This window comes from Motacilla alba, chromosome 3 (assembly GCF_015832195.1).
Source record: "Motacilla alba alba isolate MOTALB_02 chromosome 3, Motacilla_alba_V1.0_pri, whole genome shotgun sequence".
Lineage (NCBI taxonomy): Eukaryota > Metazoa > Chordata > Aves > Passeriformes > Motacillidae > Motacilla > Motacilla alba.
In genome coordinates, this window is record NC_052018.1 from 109,424,820 (window position 1) to 109,438,100 (window position 13,281).

The 13,281-nt window shown below is 43.7% G+C and overlaps 1 protein-coding gene and 1 long non-coding RNA gene across 3 annotated transcripts in view; one reads left to right on the forward strand and one right to left on the reverse strand.

Annotated features, from left to right (window-relative positions):
- Nucleotides 1-831: 831 nt before the first annotated feature.
- On the reverse strand, nucleotides 832-9,298 carry LOC119698983. Its single transcript, XR_005256317.1, has 4 exons — nucleotides 9,164-9,298; nucleotides 8,029-8,131; nucleotides 2,133-2,243; nucleotides 832-941 (listed from the first exon to the last, which is right to left on the reverse strand). It is a non-coding gene; the product is annotated as an uncharacterized LOC119698983 (long non-coding RNA).
- Nucleotides 9,236-13,281, forward strand: part of ACYP2 (acylphosphatase 2) — a 34,006-nt gene continuing 29,960 nt past the window's right edge. The window contains exons 1-3 of one of the 2 annotated variants that reach the window (XM_038131866.1): nucleotides 9,236-9,479; nucleotides 10,058-10,074; nucleotides 11,512-11,621. In XM_038131866.1, the coding sequence (XP_037987794.1) occupies nucleotides 9,410-9,479; nucleotides 10,058-10,074; nucleotides 11,512-11,621 (197 nt within the window). In that variant the 5' untranslated portion in view covers nucleotides 9,236-9,409. The remainder of the gene's footprint in view (nucleotides 9,480-10,057; nucleotides 10,075-11,511; nucleotides 11,622-13,281) is intronic. The other variant, XM_038131867.1, reaches the window with a different exon arrangement.

The window sequence follows — 13,281 nt, forward strand, 5'->3', positions numbered from 1 at the left end:
TGTTATTATGGGCACCTGTATGATTTTAAAAACTCTATTACATAGACAAGCCTGACCAAATAGGTGCAGCGTTGTTATCCCTCACTTTACATTCCCAGTGGTTCTGTTTATGAGAGTTAAATCCATCCTGAATTATATCCATTCATAAGATATTGTTTGGCCTCTGCTCTATTCCAGCTGAACTTAGTGGGTTACTGTGCTTACAATGGACAGTCTTTGTACAAGAACAGGACCTCAATTCTCCTTGGTGAAATAATTTATAGCAAAAGTGTTTTTTCCTCTCCACTCCCTGGATTTGTTCTCTTTTGGTGCCTTATTGCCTGAGATTTGGAAAGCATAATTGTCCCAAATCCACAGCAGAGATTCTGCCTGTGACAGGCTGTTTCCTCTGCATGTCTGAAACTCCCAAAGATATCCCTGGAAACTATTGTGCCTGCGGGGAGAAAAAGCAACAGACTTGAGCCTCTTTGTAAGAGGTTCTTTCCAAATTACTCACAGCTATTTGAAATAAATAATAATTCCCTGGACATGACAGAAATGCAGCCAGCTTTGGGGAAAGAGACATTAGGGTTCCTTTTCTGTTCCTCTTGAGCCATTGAAATGGATTTTTCTGTCTCATTCTCTTGCCAAACAGAAACCAGCCCCAGAGGAGCATGTGATGACAGTGAACTCGCAGAGGTCATTCCTAGGGATTCTGCTGTTCTAGGAAATCAAGGAAACACAGTCCTTTGGCAGCCTGCAGTCACTCACACAGAAACTGCTCATTATGGACTTGGGAGTCTCATGCAGCTGCCCTGTGTTTGCCAGAGAGGATTGTGACACACCTTACCCCAAGTGGATGATCATATTTATTGTTTTTACGTGGCAAATGCATCTGTTGCAGCTTCATCTGCAGTTCTCTGGTTTGTCTATTCCTTGTCAAGATGAAAAATTGTCAATGTCTATTTAAAAATAAAATTAAAAAAAGTAAAGACTGCTTTCCAAACACAGAAAAAATCAAATAACAACCAAAACTCTTTGCTCAGGTTTTCAGCCTTGTTTCAAGCAGCATTAAGCACAAATAATTGTGTTTATCATGGCCATAGCTCAAGTAGTTGTTCAGGCTTTTATTCTGTGGGTGGATTGTGTGTTCACTGTTTGGACATGTGGATCAGAAGTATTTAAATATTTATGAATCCTGGAGGAGAAGCAATCTCACTTAAATATTCCCTTAAGCAACCAATCCTTTCTCTCCTGCTGAAGAATTATCTATCCTTTGCTTCTGGCTGGGTGGTTTTGTGCATGGAATCTGCATAGAAGACTTTTTTGGCACGTTTCAAAAGCAGCAGCTTCCCTCATGGAGTGTTAGGGAGACACCCAGCAGATTAACAAACCTTTGGGAGGATCACACGGCACAGACTCAGAGCTCTCTGGTGTTCATTTGGTCTAACCTGGCATGTTGTTTATGTCTATGCCTTGGTAATGTGGGGATAATAAGTGTAATTATGTCAGGGGCATGATTATGGTAGTGCTGGGCCTGCTGACTAACACCAGGATTCAAGGAATTGTAAATTGGTTTATTATTGTCCCAGGTATCCCGTTAAGAAGAGTTCAAGGTGAAACAATGACTGTAAATTAACACTTCCTTACAGCCTTGGAAATATAACTGTCAGAAAGGCTGTTCTGGATAGAAGGAATGTTCCAATTAAGGAGCACAGGAGGCCTGTAAATTCAGGGATATCCCTGGGAGAGGGAAAAGTTGCTTTTGCCACATTTGCGTGTTTTTACTTCGAGGCCAAGCCCAATGGAAAACTGAGCCTTCCTTAGTACAAAGGCAGCAGCTGCCCTTCTGCGGGGCAAAGCGCTGAGAGCTGGGTGAAAGAACTCAGGGGGTTTAGAAAATCCAAGTGAGGAACAGAATCTGCCTTGAGCAAAAAGAGCAGGAAAAAGACAGCTTGTAATCTCCAGAGAGGGCTCTGCAGGACAATCCGGTGGGCGTTCACTGTGGCTGTGATACCACTATCTACAACCCCCATGTGTTTTCTTTTTCAGTAGCGTTGCAATGGATGGTTACAGAACCTGATCCATGCTTTCTTGGCTTTGCCAAATGCCTGCTCAAATCCTGTAGCCATGCTCTGAATTAATCTGCTTACCCAAAGGCATTGCTGGAAAAATGGTTGTCCTTGGAGATTCCAGCCCCCTTCGCCTGGGAAAGATAGAGCCATCAGCATCTGGAGTGGTATTAGCAGGAGGCTTGACAGGCTCTGAAATTAGAAGAAACTGGGCCAGAATCACTCTGCTTACCCCCAGATATCCCCAGCAAATTAGCACCTCTGAAAAGCAGGGAGTTTTGAGATGGGAAGTCAGGAGCAAAGCGAATTTGAGTTGATGTCAGGGGTGCCAGAGGTGTTACCAAGTTCAGAGTACCCAAGAGCTGGATGTGCACAGCACCTCTGCACCACAGCAGCTGCAGCAGTCTGAGTGCAGCCATAGCCAGCCCTGCCAGCCAGGGCCAGCAGCCCAGGGCACCTGACCCGATCCTGCGCTGCACAGAGCAAGGGATGGCATCCACCAGACCTCCAGGGGCTTTTCTGATTTTTTTGAAGTTAGATATTCACTTAGGTAGTCTTATCTTCTCACTAGATTCCCAGACTCAGTGCCTTTTTCTCTCTGCAAAGCTTTCAGTTTCTTTCAGGCTGGCCTGAGTCTTTGCTGCGGAAATGCGCAAGAACATTTTCCTGAGACAAGACTAAAATTCAGAACCAAAGATTAAGAACTGGGCGTGCATACAATCTTATTTCCCCCTGCATACTCTCCATTTTCTTAGTTCACAGACAGACATCTGAGTCACGGGCTATTTAGTTCTGTTTAATAGTGCTAAATAGGTTTTTCATCCCCTCATTCATCTGTTTTTTAAGCTCATTATGTTCTGGCCTCGTGTTCTGCAGCAGTAATTTCTGATTCATGCACCGCGTGAAAAGTTGTTCCCTTTTGATTGTTGTTAACAATCTGGGATTTTTTTAGTGCCCTGAGATTTTCTGTGTGAGAAATAACAAGGCCTCTTTGCTATCTATGATTATACCTGTGCGGTCTACAAAAATCATGCTGATTCTTCCTGTTTTATCAGAACCAAGAAAGTTTCTGCTAGGTTGGATGGGGAAGGTGCCATGAAGTTATAAACATGGATGAAAGTTTGGGACTGACAGCATCCCTCCTTTCAAATGCAAGAGGGCATCTTTCTTCACCCAGATACTGACTTTCACCAAATTTGTCAAAAGTAAATGTTTTGGAATCATACTTTGGATGAGAGCTGGCCACATGTTCAGACTTGGAGAATGAAATCCAGAAGTTATCCACTTCCAAGCAGTGAAGCAGTAACCAATTTGGTGAGACTTTCCCTGATGGCACAGGCTGCACTAATGCAGGGCAAGATTCTGAAATACTCGCTATTTTCTCTTCGTTGCTTTTGAGAAGGAATAAAGGTCTACTGCAATTAAGGAGAATGAATCAAATAGTTTCACAGAGCTGCAAAAATGTAAGGCTATCAACCCACCTCCCTGAGAAACCATTCCTTTAGCAACCCACGCTCTTTTGTGTGTTCTCAGATCTTCTGTAGAGCCCTGAATCCTCCCTAAATTTGACAGCATTGTTCTGGCAGCTGTGGGAAGGGTGATGCTTAAAATTTCCTATGTTTCAATGGGAATGAACACTTACTGCCTTAAATGACCACATCTCCTCCTCCTCCTCAGCGTGTGCAAGAGGAGAAAAAGTAGAGTCTCAATGTTTTCCTCAGATGTTAATGAGCTTGCTGTGAATGGATATTTCATAAATTAAATGTTGGATCAATCTGCTTTCCTATCAAAGCAATTTGAATGTGGGCGTTGTAGTAGGTGGGTTTGTGTTTGGATTTAGTCATCAAGCCAAGACTGACTTGACCTTTCATGCCAGCTGACAACTGACAGACTTAACCCCAAATTCCACCTGATTCCTGTGCTTTGGTACTGAACAGTTCAACTTTATCCATCACATTTTTGTTTGAGATGTTTTTGGTTTGTTTTTTTTTTTTGTCATAGGACCCATTAGTTCATATACTCATGTTTTAATTCCCAACATTTTGTAGTTTAAAAGAACTTTGCCGTGATGATGCAAGTTTCCAAGTCTGATTTCCTCACAGCAAGTATTTATATTTACCCAGTGTTTTAGTTTCTTATTATAATTTCAGATTAAAAATTCACAACTACCAACTAGGAATGATTTACCTGAAAATTCTTTTTTTTAATATATATATATATATCAGTGAAAATACTTTTAAAAGCTTAATTTAGACTGAAAACCTTTGAACTTTGTTGTCATGTGGTTTTATTGGTGGAGGTTTAGAGGTTTATTGCCTGACTTAAAAAATAAAGCTCCTTTCAGAGAAACAGTAAATAGGTCTTCATGCCCTAAAGAATCAGGCTATGACACAAAAATAAAACAAAAAACTAACATGAAATCTAAACAATATCATCTAGCCAGAGGAAAACAACAGGCTCACAATTTTGTATGTGTCACTCGTGTTACTTTATGTAAGCAGTCCGGGATTTTGGAGCACGAGGGACAAATTTAGCTCCTGTGCACACAAAGTTTGGCTGCACTCCTGAAATCTGATCCGTGTGGGTGTGACTCATACCCTGCAAGACTCTGCCCTTGCTCAGGGACTGCTGCACAGGTGGGGGGGGGGGGGTCTTCCTACACGGATCACGTCCCTGGATTTGGATCCTGGAGTATAAATGGATCAGGAGACAAGTGCTGTAAGCAGGTCACCTCCCTGTGCTATGGGCACGCTGGGGATCCAGCTATAAAGTCATCAATCACACAAGCACCAGAATAAAGCTGTTAAAGAATCCCTCTTTGTGCCCGTCTTGCCCTTTAGACTTCCAAATGTAATCTGTAGTGCTGAAAAGAAGAAAGTTCCTGATAGCCAGTAAAGAGGAAAAACTGGGAGATTAAGCCCTCCAAAAGGTTTCACTATATTTAGATCTTATGTAAATAAGGACTGCAAAAAAGACCCTGAAGAAGCTCATACAGCTTTGACGTAGAGGTAGCAATCCCCTTAATTTTCATTCAGAAATGAGGAGTAAATGCAATTTAGGAATGAGGAAACATCCTATGGGAATGAGGACAGGAGGAAGACTAGTGAAAAAGGTTAGAAGTTTATAATTTTGCCTGAAGAAAAATACCTAAAGGAACAGCAGTGCATTACCTTAAAGGACAGAAAAATAAAATCTGATGTGCATTACCGTTTACAGAAAATAAGGAAAAAATGCTGGAAAGGTCAAACTAAGCTTACATGGCTTCCAACCTTCCCTGATATTCCATGCTCCCTAGGTAACAGCAATAACCTGGCAACAGAAGCAGTATCTTTATTCTTAATTTATCTGGAGGCTTTGGTGTCCTTCGGGGAACACTCACCAAAATCACCTGGGGACAGTTTGCAAGTGAATCAGGTCTAGGGTTTGGTTCAGATAAACAGAGCTGCACAGCTAAAGATACATCAAGGAACGTTTATGATCAGAAGTAGCAGGGGAGAGACGTGCAATCAGAGCAGGTTTGAGGAGCAGCCAGGTTACCTAAAAATGGTAAAGCAGAAAAACAGTGTAGCTACAAGGTGAAGGATGAATCAAGACAGCAAGGTGGGAGGTTATGTGCCTGATGGGGTATCCATGTGAATGCCAAAGGCAGGCACTTTGGGAGTGGGAAACATCAGGTGTGTGTGGTGGCATGAGGTGACAGCCACACATAGAGAGAGCAGCGGTAGTGCCCAACGAAAGAACAGAAAGCTGGTTTCCCACCTATTCCGTGCCAGAGATGAACAAACAGCACAAATAAGGAAGCTACAGCTTTCCAGTGACCAGCCCAAAAGCTTAGTGACTGAGATGCTTTAACCAAATTGCTTTTCACTGGTACTGGCCGGAGTCAAGGGCACCAACAGCTCTGCCCCTCCCAACCAGCCTCACCTGAGACCCACGCACACCCCTCTGCTCTTTGGTGCAGGAGCTCTACTTAAGCTGAGGGCTGAGCAGAGCTCTTGTCTTTAAACCATGGGTGTGTTCGTTCCTGCTTTTACCTGTGTGGTGTAGGTGTGGCTTCTTGCTGCTGGAGGGACTCTGCTGCCCAGGTACTGTGTGTGGGGCTGTTGTCTCTGATGTGCCAGGCTTGCTCCTTGCAAAGCCTTGTTTGTGCTGGTCCCTGGTGTTCAGCTGCAAGGGCACTGCTGTTGGGTTTTGGTGCTTTCCAGTAAGAATAATTTTTATTATACCCTTTTTCATGCCATGGCTAACAACCAGTGTTGTTGGAAAGTTTTACAGTGCTTGGAGTGAATACTGGGAGGTTTTTAAAGGCTTTGTGCCCAGAGGAGGGGCAGAGGGCCTGGTGGTGAAATGTCTTATTGTTATTTTTTACAACTGGCTCTAGCTATGGGAGGTGCAGCCAACTGGTTCTCCTTAGGCCAATGCCACCACCCTGGAATAAACAGCTGGCAGTGGGAGGGAAATTCAGAACTGCATGCAGGCTGCCCGCATTTTTTGGTAGTGTGTGCTAAAGCTCTCTTGCTAGTTAGAGTGTTTGAGTAACCTTTGGCTTCTAATATTGATTACTTAGGCAGCAAAATACTAAATGTTTTACAGTATCACCTTCAGGAGCGTTCTTCAACTTGTTATGAAATAAGGAGAAAGTTGGACTTGTTTAAGGAAAGAGGGACAAGATGTTATGACAAATAAATGAAATGTCAAAGACTGTAGTGATAAAAAATGTTGCTAGTGCTGGAATCTGCAGGTAGCAAAGTGTCATCAGCACCAGGATAAGCTCTGCTTTCAAGGCTTGTGTGGCTTTCTAGAGCAATAAACTCTACTATACATCTACTTTCTTACTGGTCTTGCTCCTCACTGCTGCCAGATGGCAGCAAATTACAAAAGATTTTCTGTGTTCTGCTCGTCTTTCTGTGGAATCCTCCTCTTTCAAAACAAAATGGTGCTGATTCCACTTTAGAGAAATGCATGACCTCTGTGAAAGGCAAAGATTGGATTTAATGTTCTACATAGGTAAAGCAAATGAAGTTTTGTCCATTACGTTCCTATTCCCTGTCACACTGGAAGCTTTTTGTTTCTATGTGAATATTTGTGTTCTGTGCTGAATTGAGGGGTTGTTTCTCTAGCTGTGTGTCTGGTAAAAATGATTTTATTACTTTCCTAGGACTTTATTTTGAACCTCCCTGTCCAAACCTGTGAACAACTCAGGTTATGCTGTATTACTGTAAAACACAAGGTGCATGTGGATGGAAATTACTTAATGGAGAGTGTAAATAAAGTCATTTTGATTTTTATTGTAAAGTTGCTGTTAACTTACCTTTATCTGTTGGTGAGCGAGAGCAGAGTTCATCTTCTAAGGTTGGATAAATGCTGTTTATAATGTAGAATTTTATCTGAAAAGTTGTGTTGTTGTTTTTTTTTTTTTTTTTAAGTAAATATGGCGGGGGGAAAGTTAAACTTCAAGGAGACACAGAACACACCAGAGAAAAACCTTTATGGTGTGTTGCTGGAGACTCAACCTACTAAATAATCATTTGTACTTGTTTTTTTTATCTGTAGCATATAGACAAAAGAAATGTCATTATGACAGTTTTGGAAAGGTGTTCTAGTGAGAACATAAGCACTAGAGATACCACTGAAAGCTGGGTGAATAGCTTGCATGGAATGAGCTTTCTTTCTCTGGGGTCTGCTGCTCCAGCTCAGGAGTCTTGCTTTTGCCCCAGCACAGGGAGGGAGAAATTGGCTGTTCATACTCCAGGTGAAGATTTTAAGTCATGTGGAGATTGGAGAGGTAAATTGGTCACTCAGGCTCATTCAGGGAGGGGTGCCCAATGCAAATTTGAGGGTTTTTTCTCATCCTTTGTTTTCAACTACCTGATTTTTCCACCTTATCAGGCAAAATTACCTCAGTTCAGCAATGTATGGCACACACTTTGTTTTCAATGAAACCTGTACATGCCCGGGAATGACTAATGCTGCTCACCTGTGCTGTGGGTGCTGGCAACTTCAGGTGTGTGTGTGGCAACACCAGTCCTGGAGGAGGAGATGGTGCCGTTCGGACACTGCTCTCTGAACATATTTCTAATCTGAAACAGAGACGAGAATGACCCCTTGTGAGGGCTCTGTAGGAGCCGCCCTTTAGGAACGTGGGGCCGTGTCCCTTACGGCGGGAGAGTTTCCCCGCCCTCGGGGTCGGGCGCTCTCCCCTCACAGACGCAGCGATATTTTCCCTCACAGGAGGAGCTGTGTCACCCCTCGCTGTCAGGTGTTTTCCCCTCACAGGAGGAGCTGTGTCACCCCTCGCTGTCAGGTGTTTTCCCTCACAGGAGGAGCTGTGTCACCCCATCACCCCTCGCTGCCAGGTGTTTTCCCTTACAGGGAGAGCTGTGTCACCCCTCGCTGCCAGCTGTTTTCCTCTCACAGGAAGAGCTGTGTCACCCCGTCACCCCTCACTGCCAGGTGTTTTCCCTTACAGGGAGAGCTGTGTCACCCCTCGCTGTCAGGTGTTTTCCCTTACAGGGAGAGCTGTGTCACCCCTCGCTGCCAGCTGTTTTCCTCTCACAGGAAGAGCTGTGTCACCCCGTCACCCCTCGCTGCCAGGTGTTTTCCCTTACAGGGAGAGCTGTGTCACCCCTCGCTGCCAGCTGTTTTCCTCTCACAGGAAGAGCTGTGTCACCCCGTCACCCCTCGCTGTCAGGTGTTTTCCCTTACAGGGAGAGCTGTGTCACCCCTCGCTGTCAGGTGTTTTCCCTTACAGGGAGAGCTGTGTCACCCCTCGCTGTCAGGTGTTTTCCCTCACAGGAGGAGCTGTGTCACCCCTCGCTGTCAGGTGCTTTCCCCTCACAGGAGGAGCTGTGTCACCCCTCGCTGTCAGGTGCTTTCCCTCACAGGAGGAGCTGTGTCACCCCTCGCTGTCAGGTGTTTTCCCCTCACAGGAGGAGCTGTGTCACCCCTCGCTGTCAGGTGTCTTCCCTTACAGGGAGAGCTGTGTCACCCCTCGCTGCCAGCTGTTTTCCTCTCACAGGAAGAGCTGTGTCACCCCGTCACCCCTCGCTGTCAGGTGTTTTCCCTTACAGGGAGAGCTGTGTCACCCCTCGCTGTCAGGTGTTTTCCCTTACAGGGAGAGCTGTGTCACCCCTCGCTGCCAGGTGTTTTCCCTCACAGGAGGAGCGATGTTTCCGCCCGCCGCTCTCGGCCCTTCTCTCCTCACGCTCGGGGCTCTCCTCGGGGTGCCGTGGCCCGCCCCGTTTGCACGTGAGGCGGCCGCTTGCGCGGTAAGCTTGAGCCTCTCGCGCTCCCGTCCGGGCGCCGCTTGTTCGCGGAGCACTGGCGGCCGCCACAGCGGCTCTTCCTTCGCCGCTGCCATGTCCGCCCCGGCCAAAGCCGCCGGTGCACTCAAATCCGTGGATTACGAAGTCTTCGGGCGTGTGCAAGGTAATGCCGGGCTGTGGGGGCTGCCGGGCGAGGGGCGCCGCGCTGAGGCGGCGGCGGCACCGCGCGTGCGCGGGGTGGGAGCGGCCTGAGGGGAGGCGGGAGCCGCCGCCGCCTTCCCGGCGGGACGGGAAAGTTTTTTGGTCGTGTGGTTGATTTGTTTGTTTGTTTTTAAATTTTAAATCGTTGTAAATATTCCCGCGCCCTAAGGCTCGGCTCCCAATGGAGCACAGGCTGCTCTGTCCAAAGTAGTTCCCATCCCGCTCATGGCTTCTGTCAGCGCGGGTGTGTGGAAATGCCCCTCCCGTCCTTCCCATTCACACGCTGTGGCGTTTTCACTTAAATGCATTTATTATTTCACTTAAATACGTGAATGTGTGAAGATAATAATCGTGTGACGAAGGAAAGGCTCAAACAGAAGTCCCGTTCGGTTTCCCTAGTATTAACGTTGCTGAAATTTCCATAGTAAAACACCACGGGTGACTTGCATGCGCATCATTGCTCCTTTATATTAACTGAAATTCCTGCAGGTGATATGCTTCCACAGGACTTTAATTTCTTTTTCTTTTCTTTTTTTTTAGGTGTTTGTTTCAGGATGGTAAGGCAATGCTGGATTTGCTAGCTACTTTACGGTATAATGTTTCCAGTGCTAAAAATAAGGCAGCAGGTCTCTGGAGTGTAAATATATCCAGCCTGAACTTTGGTTGGATGGTTAAGTACTCGTAGTAGACTTAAAATGGTTTTATATTAAAATGGATTTTTAGAAGCTTAATAATGTGTTGCTTGTGTAGATTGTGGTTTGGATTGCTTGTGATGTAACAGCCACAAGAATGTTGCAACACCTTAGTCATTAGAAAGGTTAAATATGAAACAAGGTGTTTCAGTTTAATTTTTCAAGTGGCAACTCAGTGGCTGTATTTAAGGAAGGCTACTGTGGAAAAATGTGGGAAAAAATGTGCTACAAATAAGCACTTCGTGGCTCATACTCTGAGCATGTGTCTCCAGCAGCTCTGAAGTGCAGCGGTTGGTTTTGCATTTCACAGAAACCCACGAAACAAGAGGACACAATTAAAGTAAGAATAGTGGTTTTGTCTCAAAATAGTGCCCCATGCTTAATATTAAACCTGAGAGATTTTATGTACAGTTTATGTTGTGAAATGGTGCCAAGAGGAAAGGAACAGAGGACTGCAGTGGAGTTTGCCTTGAATTTAGCTATTCTATCAAGATTAAAGGGTAAGTCCAAGCTTGCTGTGCCTTGTTTTGAGCTGGCCCAAAGCTGTGAGCACACAGCTCAGTGCCAATCCTGAGCTGCTCTGCAGTACTGAGAAAAAAGTTTTGCAGCTGCATTCCTATGCTTTTGGGCAAATTCGTTTGGAGAAGCTGCTCATAATCACCTTGAAAAACACTCTTCATAGTCAGCACCACTTTTTCATTGGCTAAATCACTCCAAAGCATGTTTTGTCTTTTGGACTGGGTCATACAGACCTGGAGTTTGGCTCTTGCTTTTTGTGAATGCCCTCACAACTGGATGGCTGGGAAACGATAATTTTTAGGTACTGCAGAAATATGCTTGTTTTTTTTCTAGCAATTAGATTGACCTTTGCTGTTGTTTGTCAGAAATGCAGCAGCTGGGGGTAGGATTTGAAGGGTGAAAGTCAGGTGGAAAGGATTTGAAAGGGAGTGGGAAGTTTGTACATGTAGCAGATTTAATGAGTTTAAAAACTGTGCTGATTGAAGGGTCAAATGAGCAGTGATAGGAGCTATGGAAAGGAATAAAGTAGGTACAAGGGAACGGTGTGGGATTAGTGCAGTCCTTTGTGATCAAAATCTTGTTCTTTTTGGAAAATGAGCTGTGCCTGCTGCAACTCCAGAGCTGCCAGGGAAGTCTGAATGCCTGAGGATGAGCATCACTCATGGATTTTTATGTTTGAAGTGTAGCTCTTACAGCTGGGCAAATGCAAGTGGGGGGTGAAGTGTTCTGTCTGCGGTGTCTGTGCTGGCACTGACTGTCCTCTTTCATTATTTCCCAAATCAGTACACAGAACAGGAAGCCAAGAAATTAGGAGTGGTTGGCTGGGTTAAAAATACCAGCCAAGGAACCGTGACAGGCCAAGTTCAGGGCCCAGAAGAGAAAGTGAATGAAATGTAAGTATTTCTGTGTTAGGTTGTTTTTTTCTTACTCTCATTAAAGTCATTTACAAAAGTGTTTTTAATGCAAAGTGACAAGTAGATCCATGTGTCAGTAATGTAACAGTGTTTTCATTCAGCTTTGGAGGTAAGGAGGTGCATTCTTTGAGCTGTGAACAAGTCTTTAACTTGAAAAATACTGTGTTTTCATTTCTAGTGTCACACAGTTTGTTAACGTATTTCCTTAACACCCTCATTTCTTGTGAAATGAAAAGAAAGTCTTTATTCATGTGACTGAAGATCTGTTTTTTAATTCATCAAAACTTCTCTTGTTAAAAAATTGAAGAACTTCTTGAAATGCTTAAAAAACAGTTTAAAGGATACTGGGTTTAAATATGATTTTTTTTTCTGATTAAAAAAAAAAAAAACCCTAATGCATAAATACACATTTTGGCCAAGGCCTGCAGTCTCTGCCATTTGGAAATGAGTTTTGAAGTATTTTGGTGTCTTTTAAAGAATGGGTAATTTTCATTTTGAGATTGCCAGTTTCCAGGAACTTGAAGCTATCACTGAGGAAATGATGCCTGGAAAAACACAAAGCCCGATTGAGTTACTTCCAACTAACTTTTTTTTTTTTTTTTTGCAAATGTATACAGGGAGATTGTTGGGAACTTTAAAAAATCCTTCAGGGGTTTGTTCTCTCAACAAAGAATGAGTGAGGGCAGAGCTTTCCTTTTCTAGATGGGACATCAGCAGTGCACATTCTGCCAATGCTTTCCCCTACAGGAATGGCTTCAAAACTGAACTTGCTTGAAGAGAAGTTGGCTTTGTGCACACAAAAGGGTTGCACATTCTAGTGAGGAGATTTAAGTGATTTCCAGTCATTTTCCTTGGTTTTGTGTTTAACATGAGGTTGCTTATCTTAGGCTGCAAAACATTTACAAAGCCAGAGAAATATCAGGTTTTTTCTTATATCAAGTTTAAACCTACTTTTTGAAAGAGTTTGTTAATATCCAGATCTCTTCATGCTTTGTAAATTTCAGTGTTAGTGCCACGTTTTTATTTAGCTTGGAACACGAAACTGACTACATAAGAAACCAAGGTTTGTTTACTATTTGTTGTCCTACTTTTTCCTTTAAAAACACAGATACAGAAGAAATAAAAAGTAGTTTTCAGTTGCTGCTCCTTTATTTCACACTGGAAATCAACGTGTTCCTCTGATGTTGGAATAATGTGGCAATGTTAAGTCAAAGTTTGGGTTTTGATGCATAGATTATTAAATTTGGGGTCCTGGAGTAAAATTCTGAAAGAGGAAGTGTTTTCCTTGGGCCCTCTGTGCTCTCCAATGCATGGAAAAGGCAGCGAGTTTATTTTTGCCATTAACTTGCTGAGGTTGCACATGAAAAGGGAACTCTTGTGTGCAAACTGCTCCTTTGAAAGACCCTTATTTCTCTCTGCTGGTACTAGTGAATAATGGATCAAAATGCTCTTGAGGTTCTGAAAGGCTTTTGCAGCATTTTTTAATAATGCTATGAATTCATAATACTGTGTTCTCAGATTTAAATACAATTCAAAATGCTGCATTTAAAAACCAAAACAACAAAATGAGGATTGCTTCCGCTGTAGGAAATGGATACAAACCAATAACCCTAAACATGTATTTGTATTCCTAATGTGA